At 33.5% G+C, this 21,228-nt stretch overlaps 1 protein-coding gene across 3 annotated transcripts; it reads left to right on the top strand.

The window, feature by feature from the left end:
- The first annotated feature begins 628 nt into the window (after positions 1–628).
- LOC130623945 (von Willebrand factor D and EGF domain-containing protein-like) lies at positions 629–19,531 on the top strand. Of its 3 annotated transcripts, XM_057439494.1 has the most exons (17): positions 629–4,436; positions 5,135–5,410; positions 5,798–5,896; positions 7,183–7,324; positions 8,158–8,393; positions 8,484–8,573; positions 9,119–9,439; positions 9,803–9,940; positions 11,750–11,935; positions 12,168–12,391; positions 13,350–13,546; positions 13,721–13,986; positions 14,705–14,945; positions 15,029–15,184; positions 15,355–15,509; positions 15,630–15,744; positions 18,982–19,528. In XM_057439494.1, the coding sequence occupies exons 1-17, from the start codon at positions 4,212–4,214 to the stop codon at positions 19,206–19,208; spliced, it is 3,294 nt and encodes a 1,097-aa protein (XP_057295477.1). In that variant the 5' UTR covers positions 629–4,211; the 3' UTR covers positions 19,209–19,528. The 3 variants fall into 3 exon arrangements, with proteins under 3 accessions (XP_057295477.1, XP_057295478.1, XP_057295479.1); XM_057439495.1 differs by lacking the exon at positions 11,750–11,935 and having other exon boundaries at positions 18,982–19,531; XM_057439496.1 differs by lacking the exons at positions 15,630–15,744; positions 18,982–19,528 and having other exon boundaries at positions 15,264–15,496.
- Positions 19,532–21,228: the final 1,697 nt, after the last annotated feature.

Here is a 21,228-nt window from a genome sequence, read left to right as displayed (position 1 = left end):
GTGACCCGCAATTTTTGTGCCGTGGACTTACATAGTCACTCACACAAGCATGTTATAATATAAGAATAATAGCACGAACACATTTAATGACACAATATGTATTGTTTAAATTTAGTCGAGATCCCCTGTTAACACGGCAAGGCAGTTAAGGATACAACCATTAACTCGATATATTTTCCCTAATTTACATTTCCATGTTCAGTATGCTCTTTACATTTCTCTCTATCCTGTGTTATTTGAATGTAGAACATAATTTGTGTGACTTTAAATTGATCGCAGTTTCTTTTTTCTGTAAATGCTATTTTCTGCAGAATACAAAATTTCGTCATATAAAACTTCCGCTAAGAATACTAATATCGATATCGTAAATACCGAAGAATGTGATGAGAATATCAAGATCTGATATTTTTAGCTTTTTTTTAAACATCCACTATGTCGAATTTGCTTTTTCCATGTTGAACTTGCTCACTGACAGTAAAAATGACAGAGTACCATTTTAAGAATTATGCTTCCTAGTTTTGTTTTGATAAACATTAATTATATCGCATGCCAATAGGTAATTAAATTTAGTTTTATACAATTAACTTTTGACTAAAAGTCAATTAACCGTAACCAGTTTTGATACAGGGGCGGATCTAGGGTTAGGCAGCCTAGGCAATTGCCTAAGCCTAGTTTTGTGAACTAGAAAAAAAATTCTCTATAGATAGAATAATCTATAAAAAAAACTAAATTATTTTTATCAATTTATTTTTGGCATCCGCCGATTTCGACTATGACGATGCGCGGCGTGCGTGTTTTATTTTACTCAAATAAGCAAACCCGGGGCGATCTTAGGCAAAATGTCTATTCGCCTAAAACGTCCGCGGGTTTTAAAGTTCCGAATGAATGAAAATCACAGATGGAAGAAAAAACGCCTAAAACGTCCGCGGGTTTTCAAGTTCCAATGAATGAAATTCTGGAATGTGAAGAAAAAACGCCTAAAACGTCCGTGGGTTTTAAAGTTTAAACGCCTAAAACGACCACGGGTACGGTTACATGGAGTGGATGTTTCTTTTTCAACATGGTTTACCTGGATCAGGTCCAATTGCAGGGAGCACTTCAAATGTCTAGAATATTAAAGCAATTGTATGCCACCTAAGTTAAATAAAGAAGTTTTGAATTTGGAAACCTTTTCAGATATTGAAAGGATTGGAAATGCTGGAGAGAAGTATTTTGGCCACGTGTGCCGTGTTGTTGTCTCAAACCAAACCTTTATCTTCCTCTGCAAGAGACAATAAATTCAGTAATACTTGAAATATTTTAGTTTTAGCTGCTCCTGAATTTTAGGCACTTTTGTGTCAAGAACTATTCTTAAAAGTGGTAAACCACCAGATGTTCTTACAAAACGTGTAATTTAAATCTTTTTCTTATCAAAACAAAAGGTTTTAACTTGGCCTTGATCAAATGCATTGTTTATAAACATAAAAGCCCAATGCTAAACGAGATAGCTAACTGAGGCAATTTATGTCAACACTGTCTTGGCGGTCGAGAGATGTTTTGATGTGTATGTTAAATTCGGTATAGAGTATTACTAGCTACCTGTATGTGTATTAGTTGGAATTTTGTTAGTTTTTTTTCTTTAACGTCTTAAGGGTCACTGGCTTCGTGTAGGCTTTGTGTAGCCGTTTATGCAACTGTGTATCTTTGTTTCTGTTAGGGAGAGAATACATTCTTGTAAGATAACTAAGGGACAGCTCTTTCATGAACGCAAAAGTCCAAGCTAAATGTTAATAGATCTGCAGATCCCCTTTCCCTCCCCTAAACATCAAATCAGAAAAGGTAATCTTTGAGTGTTGTCAGTCCTTGAAACCATAAGCACTCGGCCATGTGTCCCTGCTAAGCAGGTAGACACTAAAAGTTATTAATACTTTCTGTTCTCTAAGAAATCGATGTATACAGTATGAGATATAATTAAACGGCAAAGGATTCTACCTCGTCCCACCGCCAAATTTATACGCTTAGCATATACTTTTTTATTGTGATTGTCCCTAAGAACTTTGACTTTGTGGGAACTTTTAAACAGTGCATTTTATATGCAACATCCCACTGCTCATTTTAAAACTTTTAAGAACACGAGAAGATCTCTTTGACTTTCCCATGTTACTTTTAATTGTAATAAAATTGCTAAAAACAAAAGAATGAAGCAATACCTAATCTAAGAATAGTCCAAGTTTGTTTTATAATATTTCTTATTCTCATCTTGCTGAGCAATACAACGTATATAATTTTGTTTTAGGATAAGATATTTTGATGTCACCCTGGTACCTAAGATGAATATTCTTCTAACAACGAAAATCACCATCAATTAAAAGAACACAGATTTGTTAATCCTTATAATATTGGAAAACTGTAAACAATGGATATATATCTGGTATAATCCACAAAGTTGTGTTTCATAAGAGGAACTAAGAAGGTGAAAAAAATCAATCAAAATAACTTGTATTTTGATGTCACCCTGGTACCTATGATGAATATTCAAGTAAATAACACAGAAGATTTGTTCTGAATCCTTATAATATTGGAAAACTGTAAACAATAGATATATATCTGGTATAATCCACAAAGTTGTGTTTCATAAGAGGAACTAAGAAGGTGAAAAAAATCAATCAAAATAACTTGTATTTTGATGTCACCCTGGTACCTATGATGAATATTCAAGTAAATAACACAGAAGATTTGTTCTGAATCCTTATAATATTGGAAAACTGTAAACAATAGATATATATCTGGTATAATCCACAAAGTTGTGTTTCATAAGAGGAACTAAGAAGGTGAAAAAAATCAATCAAAATAACTTGTATTTTGATGTCACCCTGGTACCTATGATGAATATTCAAGTAAATAACACAGAAGATTTGTTCTGAATCCTTATAATATTGGAAAACTGTAAACAATGGATATATATCTGGTATAATCCACAAAGTTGGTGAAAAAAATCAATCAAAATAACTTGTGAATATTCAAGTAAATCATAGAAATGATTTTCACGTAAAACATATACAGATCGAAACAAGAATTGCATGTTAAAAAACGTTCTGTTACAGACTGTAAACTAACAAATGTCATGTCAACTTATGGGTATGAGTAGGATTTGTATATATGTTGCTTTTTATATGAGAATCTTCATAATTGGCTTATAGTTACTAAAACTTTCTTAAAGATTTTACAGTATTAAAATATTTTTTAAACATAGTTGACAGGGACATGTAAGGGTAAATAATATGAGACATGTTAAATGTTTTGATGTTATTTTTCTAATTTCTAACTCTTTTCTGGCTTAATAAACTGCCTTTCTCTTGTGGGAATTTCATAGCATTAAAATTAATGCTTAATAGAAATTGGTGCAAAACTACACCAGTAACCCTAATGCTAAACTGTATTAACTTCATGAAGAGGTGATTACTATATACTTTTTGTACACGTTTATTATATGTTGCGATCTTACACTGTAAGTCTAACTGGAAATCTTTCATTCTTTTATATGCTGGTTTTCTTTGTGCATTTGCAGGTTCTTAACACAGACTATAATTTTCCAAACAATATTTCTACGTTGCACTACTGTTGACTATCTATTCCTAAAATTGTCTTGTAATGTAATTTTTTGTTGTATTGTTAGTTATTAGACTTATTGCATGTTTTGAAATGAAGCAAATCCCCAACTTATTACTTGTTCTCGTATTATGTGCGTAAAACGAAAAAAGATGCTAAGATACTTAATACCAGTATGTGATTCAAAGAAATTATGGAAACGCTAACCCTGTTTCAAATCGAATTTGCTAACCGGACGCATTTTCCATCCGCATGTTTTAACAAGGATAAAGTGGTAAAACTACGGGGGTTACTGTTATTTGTTTGGCTATAAAGAAACTTTCGTTTCTAATCTAGAAGGATTCTTAATAACTAAAAACCTTACTTTTGGGAAAATTTTAGTTCCTTTTACAGCAAAAACACAAAACGGCCGATTTACCTCGTACAACACCACAACCCTTGACATTACTTTGCCAAAAAATCTATGAAATTTTGCCTAACCAAAAAAAATTCCTAGATCCGCCCCTGATGATGATATACATTATCTCCAGAAACGATAACCTGGATTAGCATTACCTCGCTCACATTGTTGAGCAGCAGTGGCTAACAAAGACAATAAAGTAGCTAACCTTGATAACTCTGTCATGATGGCGAACTTTTTTATTAAGTTCATAATGTTTTCAGGAATGTTCAACATAGTATCATCGCTTCCAATATCCGATTTCTTTCCCTTTGGAACAACAGCAAGCGATGTTGTAATAATTGACAAAGAAAACAACACACGACTTTTACGTCAAGACGATGCTGTTCTGCCAATAACAACACCTCATATTCCATTTTTTAACCGAATTAATAATGTTGACGTGCAGGTAAGAAGTATCTTATTGTTATTTAGTTAGTTATTTCCTCCTTTCTTTCAATATGGCGGCATTTTTAAGACCGTTCCTTGCTATGAATTTTTAGCTACGAGTTTTAAAACATGGCGTCAGTAATGACAAAGGTAATAAAAACGGAGTTTAAATTAGGCCATGTGTCAAACGCAACAAAAATAAATTTTTCGAGTCTGCATCACGATTATGAATTTCGTTTTCTTACATATTCTAATTATCGTCAGTTGAATAGATCTAACCACGCCATGGTTAATCACGCCTTTTCCTCTTCATTCGAGTAAAATAACTATATTCTTTTTCAAAGAACATTGCTATGCCGCGGAGGTTCTTGTTGACACAAATAAGAAAGTCGTAGCAGTAGAATTTGCTTTATTTGCTTCAATCTATAGAAATATTCATCTACGGTATACAAAATTAACATACCGCTTAAAAGCGTACAACATGTGCAATATATTGTAACTTCTCGACCAATCAGGACAGAGAAATTTGCTATAGTCGGTGCTTCAGGCAGTTATACTCAAATTCTTGGAAGTTTAAATTTAAGGTAAGCTATTGTGAAGACATCCACTATCACGATGCTCTTTTGCAAAATGTTGAACCCATTGTGTCTACCTCCCACATAGCTACAGCATCTCTGAAACTATCCAATCACTAATACTTTCTTTACTATTTTTCAGATTTCCACAAATGGTTACGTTGCGTTTGGAAAAACAATATACAACAGATTTGTTTCGTTAGATTTCCCTTTTACCGGTGTTGCCATGATAGCACCCTTTTGGACTGACCTCGAGTTTATAAAAACGTCTGCAAAGTTTTACTATCAGATACATACAGAAGGAAGAGTTTTGGTGAAAGCTTCACAAGAGATCTTGCGAAAAAAAGGAGTAGCGTTTCAACCAAATTTCGTGCTTGTTGTTACATGGTTTAAAACGAACATTTACCAGAACAGTGCAGTAAGCTCAAATTATTTATATCTTACTCGCTTAAACACTAAAACTGTGTTTGGAGAAGCTGTCAGTAGTATACCGTTTTGAGGAAGAATTTTTTTTTCCTTATCTGTTAGGCGGAAGCATCATGACATTCTCTTTTTTGTATTAGTTAACAGCACAATAATCACAGAGAACTAAAGCCCCAAAATTTTAATTTCAATTAGATCATACCTCTAAGTTTGTCACTAAAAAAATCCTAAGAATATATGAGAACAAAAATGTCATGTGATCCTTTCCCGCTTGGTTTTAATTTGATAGTTTGTTTTAAGCACTTCTGATGTTATCTGATAATATTTAAAAGTAATATTTAAAGTTTTGGTGAAACTTTATAATGGAATTTATATTTTCTAGGCGACAGTAACGGTCCAGCTTGCATTAGCTTGTGATGCTACAGAAACGTTTATTTTCTTTCTTTACAATCAATTAGAGAATTTGTCGAAAATAACATCGGTAAGTGTTTTAAATTAATTAGAACTTTGTTTGTTTTAAGGTTGATTTTTTGCTTTTTTGCTTATTTGTTTTCTTGTGTGTTTGTTTGTTTGTTTGTTTGTTCGCTTGTTTTTTTTTTTGTTTTTTTTTCATAGAATCCAGAATCCATAAAACACTCATTATGATTGAATTCCTTTCTGTTGTGGTGTTAATTCAAACTTTCTACTCAAATTTAATCCTTGTTTGTTAAAATATATTTTTAATTTATGTGTATACAATTCTATAGATTCTATAAAACTTAATTAGTAATGCTGTTAACTCGCGCGGGACCACCCAACCTAAATTTTGCAGAACTATTTGGGTTAAATTTGAAGTTGCCTGAATGATCTGCGCATAACTATCAAATCGCTTTTTTTTCAATTTAAAACACGAATGAATTTACATCAACAGGCGTAATCAAGATTACTGGCATAATAGCGTGGTAACATAAAAAGTAGTTAAATTTATTAAGATAAAATCGATCAACAATTGTGGAAAAGGATAAAGTTATCATTTCAACAAACAAGTTTCTCAGATCTAACTTCTTTCTAACGGTTCACTGGAAGGCACCTTTTTTCATTGGAAAGTTATAATGTTCGAACCAAATTAAAACTTTAAAAAATTCGGTAAAGCTATGTTGCATTTGTCATTCCGTGAATCTGTGTTTTTACACAGCGCACAGACAGACAAATATAAAGAGTCGAATCAATCTATAAAAGGTTAATAATATTTCGCTTAAAATAAAACTATAGAATAAATTAAATGAGAGAATATAAACACGGTGATACTTCACCCTAAAAATTTAGAATAGTAAAATTACAGCTAAGAATGGATGATGGAGAGTAGCATAAATGACGGAGATCTTACTTGAGCTGTTTAGTAGACTCTTTAGTCCCTTTAACAATAACAAAGTTAAGATTGAGAAGTAAATGGCAAAAACTTTTGGATAAAAAAATTATTCTATTACTGTTGTTGTCGTTGTTGTTGTTGTTGTCGTTATCGTTGTTGTCGTTGTTGTCGTTGTTGTTGTTGTTGTCGTTGTTGTCGTTGTTGTTGTTGGTGGTGTTGTTGTTGTTGTTGTTGTTGTTGTTGTTGTTGTTGTTGTTGTTGTAGTTGTTGTTGTTATTGTGTTGTTGTTGCAGTTGTTGTTGTTGTCGTCATTATTGTCCTTGTTGTTGTTACTGACGACGCAAGAAACAATTTTAGTCGTGATAAATGCATACATTGTAAATTACCAGTGTAATATTCTTAACTCGGTTTAAACATAGTTTGGTTGGAATGATGGAAACAGCACACAGGCGAACTTTTTCAAACATCCTTTGCATCGCATGGCAAATGTGAGCAAGCTAGTAACCACATCAAATGTGGGTGTAAATGGAGAATGGATATATAGAATAGGAAAACCAGGAGGTAGACATTATTTTATTTATTACATATACATACACTTAAATGTTTTTTCTCTGGATGGGATATAAGGCAATGAGAGGCACACATTTATTAGGAAATACAGAATAAGAAAAAAAATTCAAAATTCAAAACCGTTGGAATTGATTGAGAATGCAGTGTAGTCTCTTTTGTGTAATAGCCACAAAACGTCTTCCTCACATAATCAACATGTTTGTATTGCATAAGCATTAAGAGCAAGACCCACTAAACAATGAAAAATGTAAGGGATATACTGACATCCGCATAATAAGGTTTAAGATTTTAGAATCAAATCAAGGAAAGGGAAGTAAGAAAAATAAATTTTGCGCTTCATTTTTCAATCTCTTATTTAAGTGTTATTATCCTTTGTAAAGTTTCTAAAGTAAACTTTCCACAGCATCGAGCAAACGCCATCTTTTGTTTTCACATTATTGCTCTATTAGCTATTTTTACGTCTTCTGAGTGGACAAAATTATTTTATCTTCTCGGTTTTGAGTGCAAGAACAGAAAAAAAAGAAATAAAATCGAGAAAAAATATCAATTACCAGTGCGCATGCTCAAAATATATTCTGTTTGAAAAATTTCAGAATGTGGCGTAAGCTCTACATGGTTTTGATATAGTCGTAGCATGTCTACCACTATCTTTTCTCGTTGTTACAACTGAGTCTATATACTACGATTAAAAAAAGCCAAAGAAGAATTCTTTCAATGCAATCAACACTCAAGCTTTGATTTTTACCATGACAACTACTCTGAGAAAGGGGGTTATGTAAGTCATTGCTTAAAACAATTTTACAGGTTAAACTATCATGTTTCAGGTATTTTTCCAAGAATTCGTCGCAAGCCTACAATGGAAGTGACGGCGCAAAATAATCGCTTAGTTTTCAACTGCAGTCTTAGCAAAGATGTGCTTGATCCAAGAGGTGTGTATGAGATCACGTGGTACAACGGCGATAAAAAGATTAACAAGACTGACATTTTTTTGAATGGCTCAAGAACATCTTTGTTGATGAATGAGAACATGTTTCAAAGTTTATATCAACTTGGGGTAGAGGTAACCAACATAGTTCATCATAAATCAAAACAAAAATTAAAAACATTGAATAAAGCTAAGTATATACACAGTTTAACCAAACTAATCTAGATCTCATGCAAAGTTCGAACATGGTATACAAACACGTCAAACATAAAAAGCCCTTTCCATGAAAGCAACGTATACTTTGCTGGGATTAAGGTAAGTGGAGACTTTAAAAGCACGTTTGGGATCGGTAGCTCAGTCGATGGAGTGCTTTGTTTACTTCTAAAAGGTTGTAGGTTCGATCCCCACATAACATCGTTGTCTAGATCGATTACTGTAGCTCAAATTGGAGTTTTGAACACTCTAGAGCTGCCTTTGTGGTCCATCTTGGAAACAAGTGACATGATATATCTCACAAAATTAGTGAGGCTAACTGCATAAAAAATAAATCGCTAGCTAACTAACATTTTATGTGGATTACTCGCGCGAACTTTGATGCAGTTAAAAATTTTCAAAGCAATTTGTGGGATTATACCCTAACGGCCGTAACGAAGATGTAAAACATTAAGTCAGCAAGTTTGCTCAAAAGGAAGAAAGGGGTTGGTGGCAGTATGATAAACTGGTGTATCTACAGATCAGTTAACGAGAATAATTGCAGAGATTAACGGCCGTAAACATTTTGAATTTGAAAAAAATTTGAAAACAATTGTACGTAAAGAAAGGATTTTAAGAAACGACTTTAATTATTTCGTACATTTCAGGTTGAACCACGACAAGTCGTAGTTACTGAAGGTTCAGAAGCTGCGAAAGTAAATGTAACTAACACTGTTCCCATCGTATGTAATAATGGTAGCACAAACTGTGAAGTGACCATCTCTTTTCCATACCAGAGATCTGATATCCTGCTCAGCACCTGTATGCTGTCATTTAAACCAAATTCATCGAGTATGCAAGAACTAGTTATACATCCTATTCAAGATTTTATTGATGATGGTCAGACTACCGTTACAATCACACCAGTTGTTAATCAATCTGTAAACATGTTTGATTGGCTTAACTATTCACCATCTCCTCCAATCATAGTAAGTGCTCTGCGTGTTTGTTTTGATTAAGTTTCGTTGTACCATAAATTAAAGTCATGCCAATCATCTTTATATTTTCGATGGCAAACAAAGAAGTAAAAAAGTAAAAAAAATAATTACGACCTACTTTTACTACGTATCAAAGCAAACACAATTTTTAATAATTGCACGCTTTTTTTTCTTAGCATTTCACTTGCATAAAAAAATAAGCACCACGGAAGTAAACAAACTCTTGACCTTCCTTCATTTCTCTGTGTTGTCCTTTCCAAAAAGAGAGTTTAGCCAAAGGCTTGATTTGCTTTAATAAAAAATCTTAAGTAGGAAAAGATTTAAACCAGTTCACGCTTTCTGTTTCTTTCGTAGGTTACAACAACTAACGTGGCAACGGCTTTATGTTCGTCTTCAGGCGATCCATATATTTCCACGTTTGATAACACCTGGTATGCCTTCTTCAATATTGGGGACTTCGTGTTAGCACAAAGTGTTAAAAATAATTTCAAGGTGATGTTATATTATATTATATCAAGGTGATGTTAAGATAGGAAAAAATGGCTAAAATTCTATTTCCTAACATATTGTACCTTTTTACGAAGATCGTTGTTTCGTATAAAAAAGGTTGCAATGCGGCACAATTATATGAACTAGTCTTATTACTCACGGAAAAATGAACTTTATAAATCTGTATGGTTAATGCTAGATGTTTAAAATGTCAAACGAAATTGAAGGGGCTACAAAACGACTGTGGGTTTTCGACTTTACGGAATCGAGCGAAATTGAAGGGGCTACAAAACGACTGTGGGTTTTCGACTTTACGGAATCGAGCTAATGGCGGTGGAAAATTTTAAGATTACTCTAGAGAAAAATGACAACTTAAATCATCTCAAATATCATATTGTGCTTTTCGACATTAGTACTTACCTTGCTTTACACAAATTTTCTGATAAATAAACTTCAAATCTTTTGAACTAGCTAGCTAGATGGCTACATCCTTTGAAATTTTGCATAGAAACATATAAGATTATTGTACTCAAGGCCATTCCAAGCGTTTACAATCTTTTTAAATGTATTTATTACCTTCTTAAAGCTAGTAACGTAGCACTTTTAACAAATACAGCTTCTCGTGTTCTCTCTGTTCCCTCGTCAAAACAAAATTTAATATGTTTTACAGACCGTAGCTTATTTTACGGCTAAAAAAAATACTGAAGGTGAAGGAAAATTTTTCTTTTTTTTCAAAATAAAAATAAAAAGTATCAAATTCAACATAAAAAATTAATTATTCATAAACAGATCGTCTAGACGTCTATATGGTTCTAAAGTGTGTATAACTTCTTGCACCTTGACCTTTTGAGTGGTCCGTTACATGCCATTCTTCGGAAATTTTGGGGATGGAGCTTATTAAATCGTTTCGTAGCCCCTTTAACGAAATAAATCGTCAAATTCGTGTTTTTTTTTCTCAACAAGTTTGTTTTTATTTTCAATAAAATAGACATCAATTGAATTCCCGGCGTTAAAATTTTAACAGGGAATAATGCATGCCCAGAAGGGAATGAACTACACAAAGGAAACGAACAATAAAAGTTAATTTACCGTAACTTTTGCATAATCAATTACAAGTTTGAAAGGGGTAACAAAAAATTGTAATTTTGTAAAGTCTTTGAAGAAAATTGTAGACAATAAAACCACCTTTGCATGTCACATATAAGATTTAAGAAGGTATTTTAGAAAATTATAAATTGTAGCTGTTAGCCCTTTGGAAGAACCACGGGAATTCGTCCAAAAAACACAAAGGAATCGCTCTTAGTAACTCGCAACTTCATCCGTCGCCAACAAAGTGGACTTAAAATTATCGCAATTGTTATTTCGTGTGTCCGTAGCACAAATTTTTGTCTCACATACACACCACGCATGCACATACAAACAACACAGTTATTTTCTCAGTCGGCAAATGTCACGTGATACTTTTAAACTAATTACAGGTTCCTACTTTTAATGATAGCCATCATGATTTGAGGTAAAACACGCCATTTACGCGGTCAGCTCTTCATAAATAGGAGCTGAATTCTTCCTAGAATCTTTGTTTTCTTACTACAAACCTGTCATATTGTGTAGTTTTAGTCGATTATTTGCTGGTTTGACTTTACTTTTATTCAGACATTTGTGGTTCTTGTTTAATCAATGCTTGTTTTGTGAGAGTTCTACTGTAACACGTCCGTGTTTTCCTCAACCGAAAGTGGTACCACGTGACATTCCGACCGTAAGAATTAATATAAGAAAAGATTTACCAGTTAAATATTTTATCTTTCATTTCAGATCCATATAAGAACGTTTGACTGTTTACAAGGTGTGACATGTAACTGTGCTGTTGCAGCCCAAGAAAAAGATGATATTGTTGCAATTGATATGTGCAATTCTGTTGCACCCAAATTTAGATTTCCCACTGAGCATCCTCCGTCTCCAGGAACAACTTTAAAGGAAATAAATCCGTCTAAATTTCAGGTTTGTTTTCGTTTCACAGAAATAACGCCACAGGAAAAGCACCTCAGAAAATATTGGGTTGAACACTTGAAAGCACAATAATTTGATGATTTAGAAACATGTAATTCGGCAGAGGTTTTTTATTTTGTCAATGAATAAGCATTTGCACTCTTTTCTAAAGCTTAAACTGTCATTTTTTAAAATGTAGGTACTGCCAATAATCATTTATATCAGCTAGATTTTTGTTTTGCAGATTGAATTTCCTTCCGGAGCTTCAATTACTTTCCAAGTCCATCGGAGATCAAGCCGTCTATCTTTTGCCAATATATACGTTCAAATTCCATCTATATATCACCAAAAGACTGAAGGGTTGTGTGGAATATTTGATGGAAACCGCTTTAATGATATGACATCAAAGGAAGGAACTGTGTATCAACAGACAAATCCAGCCAGCTCCATTTTCGTAAATAGCTGGAAGTAGGAAAAACTTTCAGAATATTTTGCATTTTCAGTCAGAAAAAAAAATTAGGATGTGTAGATTATAGTTGAGTCTAGTTTAAAAACGAAATATATAGTATAAAATTGTATACTCTAATCGGAAAACACGTTTGCGAGACCAACCGATAAAGTGGTCGGTATTGTTAATGAATGAAAACTTGAAAAAGTCATTTTCAGAAATCTTTGATAATAGGATTAGCTTTTGAGCGCTTAAAGCATTAACGCTTTATTTTTTTTGCAATTCAAGTCTCGAGAATTTTTAGATTTAAAGGTAGGACAGAGCTTGTAAAGCTAGACTTTCCTTTAGAAAAATAGTGGCTTATTTTTCGCAAATGAACAATATGACAAGTTTGTGTACTGAAATATCTTTTGCGAATGGTAATTTTGAGAGTTCCGTTAGACAAATTTTGAGGCTAAAAAACGCAAAAATTCAGGAAGTTTTTCTGATTAAAGAACCCAAATTCAGTGCCTAAATCATCTACTTACCATACACAAGGAGTAAAAGCAAAATTAAACAGATACCTACTGACTACAAATAGAGATTTCACAACCAAGCTGCCAATATCTGACTGTTTTATAAACCCTAAGACATTAATAATAAGGCCTTTTCTCCAAATTAAGTCGTAGCAGCTATGAAGGCCGAGGTGCCACGCCCTACTGACCCACCCCTCCAAGCCCCTCCCATAGTTAATACAGGGGAGACTTCTGCAGAGTTGTGTTCCTTGGGTGATCCTGTAAATCGTCAAAGCATTGTTATATCTAAATTTGTACTCTACAATATCATTAACATTAAGATAGTCCGAAGATTTTGTGAAAACTCTTCCTCAATCCATCTTCTTTAATCTAGTTTTAATAGAGGTAACGTAAGCACTTTGCGTCATAATTTCTGTTTTAATAACATATAAAAAATAATACTAATATGTAATTGCACTCATAGGCTACGGAATAGAAGCAGTTTATTCTTCACAAGAAGCGAAAACAAGAGCTGTAAACGACTGGTGCAATACAATACCACCAGTGTATGCAGCTGTCTTTTAACAGGTGGTGTAGTGAGCCGTAGATGTGGCATTGAAACATTTGCTGTGAGACCAACATTCGCATCAGCAATAAACTTTAAAACTATTTTTCCTGCAGGTAAATATTTTTAGAAATATGTTAAGCCAAAACCACACTCGAATTTGATTCATAAATTGCAGGAATATAATGCTGGAACGTTGTATTAATTTGGGGATGCATTCGAAAAATGTACATCTTTATTAAAGTAATTTTGTATTATTTTCTTATTCTAATTTCCATTTGCATCAACAGCGTTCGCACATTGTAGCAATCAATCTCTATCAAATACCATCATTGTTCCTGACGAAGATGACAACACCATATATGAGTATGATCCACCAGATCAGAACTTTGTACCTAAAACATGGCCAACACCCACTGGAAAAACGCAAGCTCAAGTTGAAGCATTTTGTGATAACGCAATTTTAAATTCAACATCAGGACAAGCGTGCTCACTGACACTCGGAGATAGTTTTGGCATCGCCACATTTCGTCGTGAATGTATATCAGACATCCTGGTAAGCTTATTTGAACGATAAGACCTTGTTTAAATTTTATTACGGTCTGGCTTTTGAAAGCATAATTTTTGACTTGTAACACGTGGATATGGAAATCACTTGTAATTCGCAGCTTTGTAGCTAATAACTTAACAAAAATGTCCTTACAGCCGGTTGGAGTAATTTATATGTTTTGGTAAATTTTAGTAAGTAAAAATTACATTTTATGCACTACTATGTTTGAGATGGTTTTTTTTTAAGATATCCACGTTTATTATTAACAGATAGAATATTCTGCAATAGTTTGTGGAAAGAAAATAAAAAAGGAAAAAAAGAAATGAGTTTTTGTGTATTGTGGTATGAATACCATAAGAGAATTAATTTTTAGCGATTTTATTGAAATATAATTACTTTTCCCGTTTTGTTTCGACACTAATTTCTTCAATTTTCTTATAATTATTTCATACATAAGAAAAGTTCAAATTTAGCAGTTTTGATTTTGTCTTATACAAAAAAAAAAATCATTTCACAACGGTATTAATTAAGAAAAAAATGCTGTATTTAATTCTCGCGAAAAATTAGGACTTGCGTACTCCGCGACAATTAGTTCTCGCCGAAATTATTCTTCAAAACATGTGCGCCACAAGTTTGTTCGAAAATTGTTAAAAGTGTAAATCGCAAATAATTTAGACAATTAATCGTTGAGGCCGCCTAATATATCAATGATATGTGCCTTTAGATATCAGATTCTTATGACTACATCCAATCCATCATCGATGCAATGACAACATCGTGTACAGAGACTGTTTTAAGAGGTATCAATGAATATTGGGACATGGACAATAACGGAACATTGACACCGCCAGCCACTATTTCCAACAGCATATGTCCAAATGATTGCAACGGGAAGGGACAATGTGTTAATAGTACTTGTTCATGCAATGTTGGATTTGAAGGAGCAGACTGTTCTGTAAACAAAAGTAAATAGTTAATATACTTATACTAATAAAGCGTATATTTACCATTATCAGTTGATTCTACCCCTTTTTTTGCTTCTATTTAGATACACCTCTAAGTGTGGTTTCTAGTGTAGAACTATGTGATGGAAGAACTAAACGTTGCTTGACAGTTAGTATTGAGGGCAGCAATATTAAACCATCCAGTCCTGTATTCTGCATATTTACACCAAAGGTAAAATGGATATATTTCAATAAAAGGGGTCAGTTTAAATAAACATATTGAATGAACATATTCCTTTATCTGCTTCTCCTCATTCTGCATTTTTGTTTTTGCTGTAGGTTCCTGGAAACATCTCATTCACCACTCAAGCGGTAGTTGTCTCTTTCGCTGAAGTACTCTGCACTCTACCATCACCTCCCCTTATTTTAGTTTGTGATCCTTCAAGAGGTACCGGAAGACCTTACAATACATTCTATATACAACTCTCTAACGGGACGCATGCCAGTGCTGAGAATAAGACATTTGTTATTTACGATTCCAAGTGTATTCAATGTAATTCGACCTCTGCTGTTTGTCAAGTAAAGGTAAATTACATTAAATACCAGAATTTGTTGGAAAATTTAACTTTCAAGTCACACCACTGAGAACTCTATTGTGACTTCTTACCTGTACTTAACTTGCTTAACTGATGCTCCTATTTTTAGAGTTTAACGTGCAAAATCAATGGATATTGTTTTGCGGAAGGTGAATCTAATCCAATGCATTCTTCTGCACGATGTGTACCTTTAGTCAGTCAGCATAATTTTACAACAACAAATGGTATGTGTGTACTATCATACTTTATATCCGGGGATATTTCAATCCACTTTATCGAGGTCAGGTTTTACATGTTTGTTAGAGGGATTGTAATCGTTTTTATTACTTGATTAAATAAAAAAAAGAGTTAAGGCTAAAACACACGGTAAACTTAAACGGACGTTTAGTTGTAAGAAAAACTTATAAGTTTAGTTGCAGGTAATATACCTGTCTACATGTTAAAGTAAAATGTATAAGTGTTTTCAAAAACTCTTTTTTCACAATAAATACCAAAAAAGGAATACGTGCATGTTTTCTTGCGGTTATTGCTAGCACTATTAAATAGTTTTCGAAGAGAAGATCCGCCAGAATTCGACGAGCACTGGTTGTGATTAGAAACCGAAAAAATATGCTGAAATCTTTAGTTTAAGCAATAGTTGTACATCTTTTCTGTTTACACGGTAAGTTTTTTTATCTTACATTTAAACGGTCCGTTTAAAATTACCGTGTATTTAGCCTTTAGTTTGAAAAAGATTCGATGATTTGATTGAGTCTCCTTGTATTTGGGAAGCCATTATTAAAATGAAACTCTAAAAACTTGAACAAATACGAAACAGATTTCCATAGCGGAAAAGAAAATGTTGCTCACCTAAAATCTTTTCCTTTCGTCGTTTCGTTTCAATTCAAACAAGACATTCAAACATCTCTCTTCAAAAAGATGCCTCTACAACACAATCACAATGGCGACACACCCAATTCTTTTGTTTAATTCACACTTGGAAAAGCCAAAGAGGTGTATGCTACTTTTCCTGTGACCATAAACCATGCTAGATTTAGAAGCCTGTTAAATGACTCTGATCAGTTGCTAAAGGAATGTTGTGGACAAAATAAAAACTTCTACATCTAGTCACTAAGTTTACACAAATTTAAAACATCTAGCTAAATGTGGCGACCTACAGAAAATAATTTTAAAATGTGCTTTTTTTATAAGAATATCAAAATTCAAACCCAAAATACCAGCAAACACACTAAATTCTTATAAAAAAGCGTGATGCATTATAACTAAAATGAATAAAATGGGCAGGGCTGGCTATCCGGACGAGTGTCAAAGGTTGCTAAAAGAAGGAAGAGGAGGAGAATAGTGCGCTTGGGTAGGAAAGCTTAAATAAAGTGAGAATAGTGTACACCTACATGCGTTTTCTTTTAAAAGAATATGCTTTGTAATAATATCAGGCTGGGATTTTTGTTAAAATCAATCTATTGGTCCATTGTTTAAACAATAAATAAATAGAAAATAATGACCAGCTTGGTTAGAAATTTGATATTCTTATACAAAAAATTAAATATATAAGGCGAGTTGATTCACTTCGTCTATACCTTTCCATTTACCTGTTGTAAATGCTTTTCCGTTTCCGGTAACTTCTTTTCAGCTCGTGTATTTATCTGATCCGTATAGTTATACATGTATGTCTATATATATATATATAGCTCCGCTTATATAGTTGCAACCTATATGTGCTTTATATGAAGTACTGTCCTAACTGTTTTTACAGTAAATTTTAGCTTAAGGCCACGCTTTGGGGGACAATGCATAAGCCGTGAGAAATGCCCACTTATTTTGGTGTCGTGAGCAACCATACTCGCTCAGGCTAGGGAATTTATAACATTTTGTGACACAGTACTGAAAAAGTTAAATAGTTACAATGGGTATTTGCAATCAAAACTGGCAATTACTATATACATGAAAAAAAGAACATAGGGCATTCACATTCATACATAAAATGCGAAATAGAGAAGTTCTTAAGATATCTATCATAATTATATTCCACATCTGTGTTGGCCTGTTATGTGACTCAAACGAAATCAAATATTTTTTCTACTAAATTCCACAACAGTATCTATAAAACATCCCTTCAAAAAGTCCTGTATTATGTAAAACATGAAAAAAACAATAACGGAGTCATGATCATTTTCCGTACACCTAATCAAACGACCCAAGGACGAAGTGAGTTTTGTTTACTCTGTTTTTCTTAATAGCGAAAATAGATATTAAAAGGATTTATTTTTGTATGGGATGGTAATTAATTTTAATGGAAGTAACGAAACTGGGCTATGTGATAAAATTTCCAAAATATGTGAAAAACGCCAATAAATAACATGAGCTAATTTTTCAGATATCTTTTCAATTTCTTCTTAAAAGAAACAAATTTTATTTTGGTCAAATTCTGGTAACGGGGGTAGAAATCCCACGATACACATGAACAAAGGAAAAAATGCTCCGTGAAAACGAAACATGTAGTTGAAAGTGAGGCAAAAAAATGTTCTTACTATGACTCCGGAATGTTTCATTAATTAAATTGATTTTTTAACTGTAAAGCCATGCGAAGATTAAAATGCTCTCGACTTGTTCTTAGTAACAGTCCTGCCAAAGCGTCGTTGTTTTATGTTGCATCATGCAACGAATTGGCGTTAGTCCAGAATTACACAGGATGAAGTAAGGGATGACGAATATTTTGAAGTATTTTTTACCCCTGAAATTAAGAGCAAGATATAAAAAAATGGAAATTATATTTTAACTATTTAACGGTGCTAGAGATATTATTTTGGCTCGCGTATAGGAAAGCAACAATATGGACTAGTCGAACCCAGGAAAATCTTTCACCATCGCTACTTCATGCATTCCTTATATGATTGAATTAGCCAAAGGGGAGGAGTTAAGAATATTGTCACATGCATTACCTTGAACACCGAGGCTGGACGGTTAATATTGTCACTGTTGGTGCCTATTTTGTGTAAGATTTTTAATTGACTGTCGGAGCCTTTTAATTACGTTGACAACTAATTGTTACTGGCATTAGCAAATTCTTTAATGATCATTATTTCTCTATGCAAATAGAATTTTTGTGAGCAAAAGATGATGATTGCCTAGAGCGACAGATGAATAGCCTAGTAAATTTTTCACATTACTAAATTAAAAAGATAGCAGGTGGCAAGAAATACGAAAGATAGTCGGAAAAAAATAATGGAGGTTTCGGGTTTTTAATAAACCGACTATGTAGTGGGCACGAGTAAGCGGGAAATCAGAAGCATTTTCATTTTTATTTTCGCCATCCTATTAGGGCTCACTATCCGTCTGGAGTCCTCTCAAAATGTTCCTAAAATCTTAATTTTTTTCTTTGCTGCAGCTATTAACCCATTTTCTCTTTATCGGCTATGTAAAAATCCAAAATATTCTAACCTTCAAGCGTTTTGCCTTTTTAGCGATCAGCTGCTCTAATGCTGACATATCCTATGTAGTTGTAATGGATTCGTCCAGCAGTGTTAGAACATTATTCCCAGAAGAATGGGGTCAACAGAAAACATTTGTTAAGAATTTTGCTGCACAGCTTGGTCTTAGAACGAATTCACGAATCAGAGTCGGTGTCGTCAATTATGGTAGCAAAGCTAACATTGTTGCTACTTGTGGCTCATTGAAACCAGCAATTTGATCAATTTCAATGCTTTAATTGATGGTTTACCTCGACAACTTGGTGGTACTGCCATTAATGCTGCTTTGCTTAAAGCTCGTGAGATATACACTGGTGCTGGATGTAAGCGTCAGGGTGAAATAAAGGTTGTCCTTCTTCTTACTGATGGGCACGAGAATATCGAATTTAATAACGCTGTCCGTGTAAGCACAGAAAATTTAGTGCGCAGTGAAGCGTTGATATATGTTGGTGCAATTGGTCAAGATGTGAGGTTACCTGAACTTGCTCGTGTAACCGGGAATTCCTCTCTGATTTTTGCTGCCAGTAATTTTTTAGAATTATCCAATGTTGATACTGGAGGACATGATTTAGGCCTTTGTACATGTTTGGATCAGCATGGCAATTATTCTCAAATTTCGGGTGGAAGTAGGTTATTCCGTAAGGCAGATATGTTCAAAAGCGCAAATAGCACAGTTTCAACGCTGCTAACCTAACCTACATTTCTAAAAAAATAGAATTTTGCATCCTACCGAATGCGGGGAATTCGGGAGTTAACGCTTTTTGCCAACTTTATAAACAAGACCGAACATTTGCCATTTTATCAATATGTTGGTAAGGGCTTTTTGTTTCAATTTTGCCGTACTTTCTTCTAGAAAATAAAAAGCTTAAAATTTCGGTTCTAAATCAGTAATCAATTTATATTCTGCTTTAATTTTCTTATGCGCGAGATGAACTTTACAACGTAATATGAGCAGCTGCTGCAAAAAACATCAAAACTTGTGTGACTACACATCAGCTCTGCGTTGTTCGTCGTCTTGAAATACCTTGCAAACAGCCCTTAAGCCCAAGCGTTTCCTTAACTAGCGGTAATTTTGTGAAATAGCACATGCACTAACAAAAACCTATTGCGTTTAAGCTTTATGTCCTATAGCGGAAAATGCTCTTAAGCTTGAAAAAGAATTTCTATATGTACATACCGTAATGCTTCGAATAAACGCCCGAGGCGTTTGTTAAATTTTTTGACATTTTTTGGGGGCGTCTATTCGAGGGGGCGTTTAAAAGAGGGGGCGTTTATTAAAATTTTACACTTCCTCTCTTTTGCATTTTTTAAGGATACCTATAATATATATCTTCACAACAGAAAATAAAAGATATTCACATGTTTTAGACAATGAACTTCAAAAGCGAAAAACTAAATTTAAATTTCCAACCTTAAATCTAAGATTTAGGGAAAAAGTAAGTAAGTAAGTATACTTTTACTATCGCCTCGAATAAAGTCCCCTTATGAAGGAGGGGCGTCTATTAGAGGGGGCATCTATTAGAGGGAGGCGTTTATTTAAAAAATGACTGAAATGGAGGTCTATTCGAGGGGGCGTTTAAAAGAAGGGGGCGTTTATTCGAAGCATTACGGTATGTAAGTTTTTTTAAAACCATCAAAAGTGTAAAATACACGAAAGAAGAAATAAACGGAAGATGTTTTCGAAAGAAACAAAATAATAAAAAAGAAAAGAACAAATAAAAACGAATACACGTATTTTAAATGAAACATACTTAATCATGGATGGTTCTTAAGTTTGAAGATTTTCTGAACATTCAGATCATATTTTTATTTCCTTAACAAAATTTTCAGCAAGAGTCCTATCGATCTATCAATTTTGTTTTTAATTAACTCAATATATTTGCGAGTTAGCAGTTCAGTTAAGTAACATTTTTTTGGTACAAAAGAAAATATGAACAGCAAAGTCATCTTTAAACTCGTCTTAATTGACCATTTTTTTCCAACTCAATCGAAAGGTCTTCGCAGAATTAGGCCTGTAACATTATTAACACGTGAAAAAATTGAAATATGCTGTAAAATAAAGTTCAAAGTTCAATGGATAATCCACATGAACATCACTATAATTAAAAAGACGTCTTAGCTATCCAGTAAACATTAATCTAAATTCCAGTAAACACAAAAAGCGGTAAAACAACAAACTATATAGCAAACGCTATAACACGACAACTGACAGTTCAGTAACAACTTTAAATATTCTTTTAA

Source organism: Hydractinia symbiolongicarpus, chromosome 13 (genome assembly GCF_029227915.1).
Source record: "Hydractinia symbiolongicarpus strain clone_291-10 chromosome 13, HSymV2.1, whole genome shotgun sequence".
NCBI classification, from domain to species: Eukaryota; Metazoa; Cnidaria; class Hydrozoa; order Anthoathecata; family Hydractiniidae; genus Hydractinia; species Hydractinia symbiolongicarpus.
This window is presented reverse-complemented; position numbering and strand designations above follow the sequence as displayed.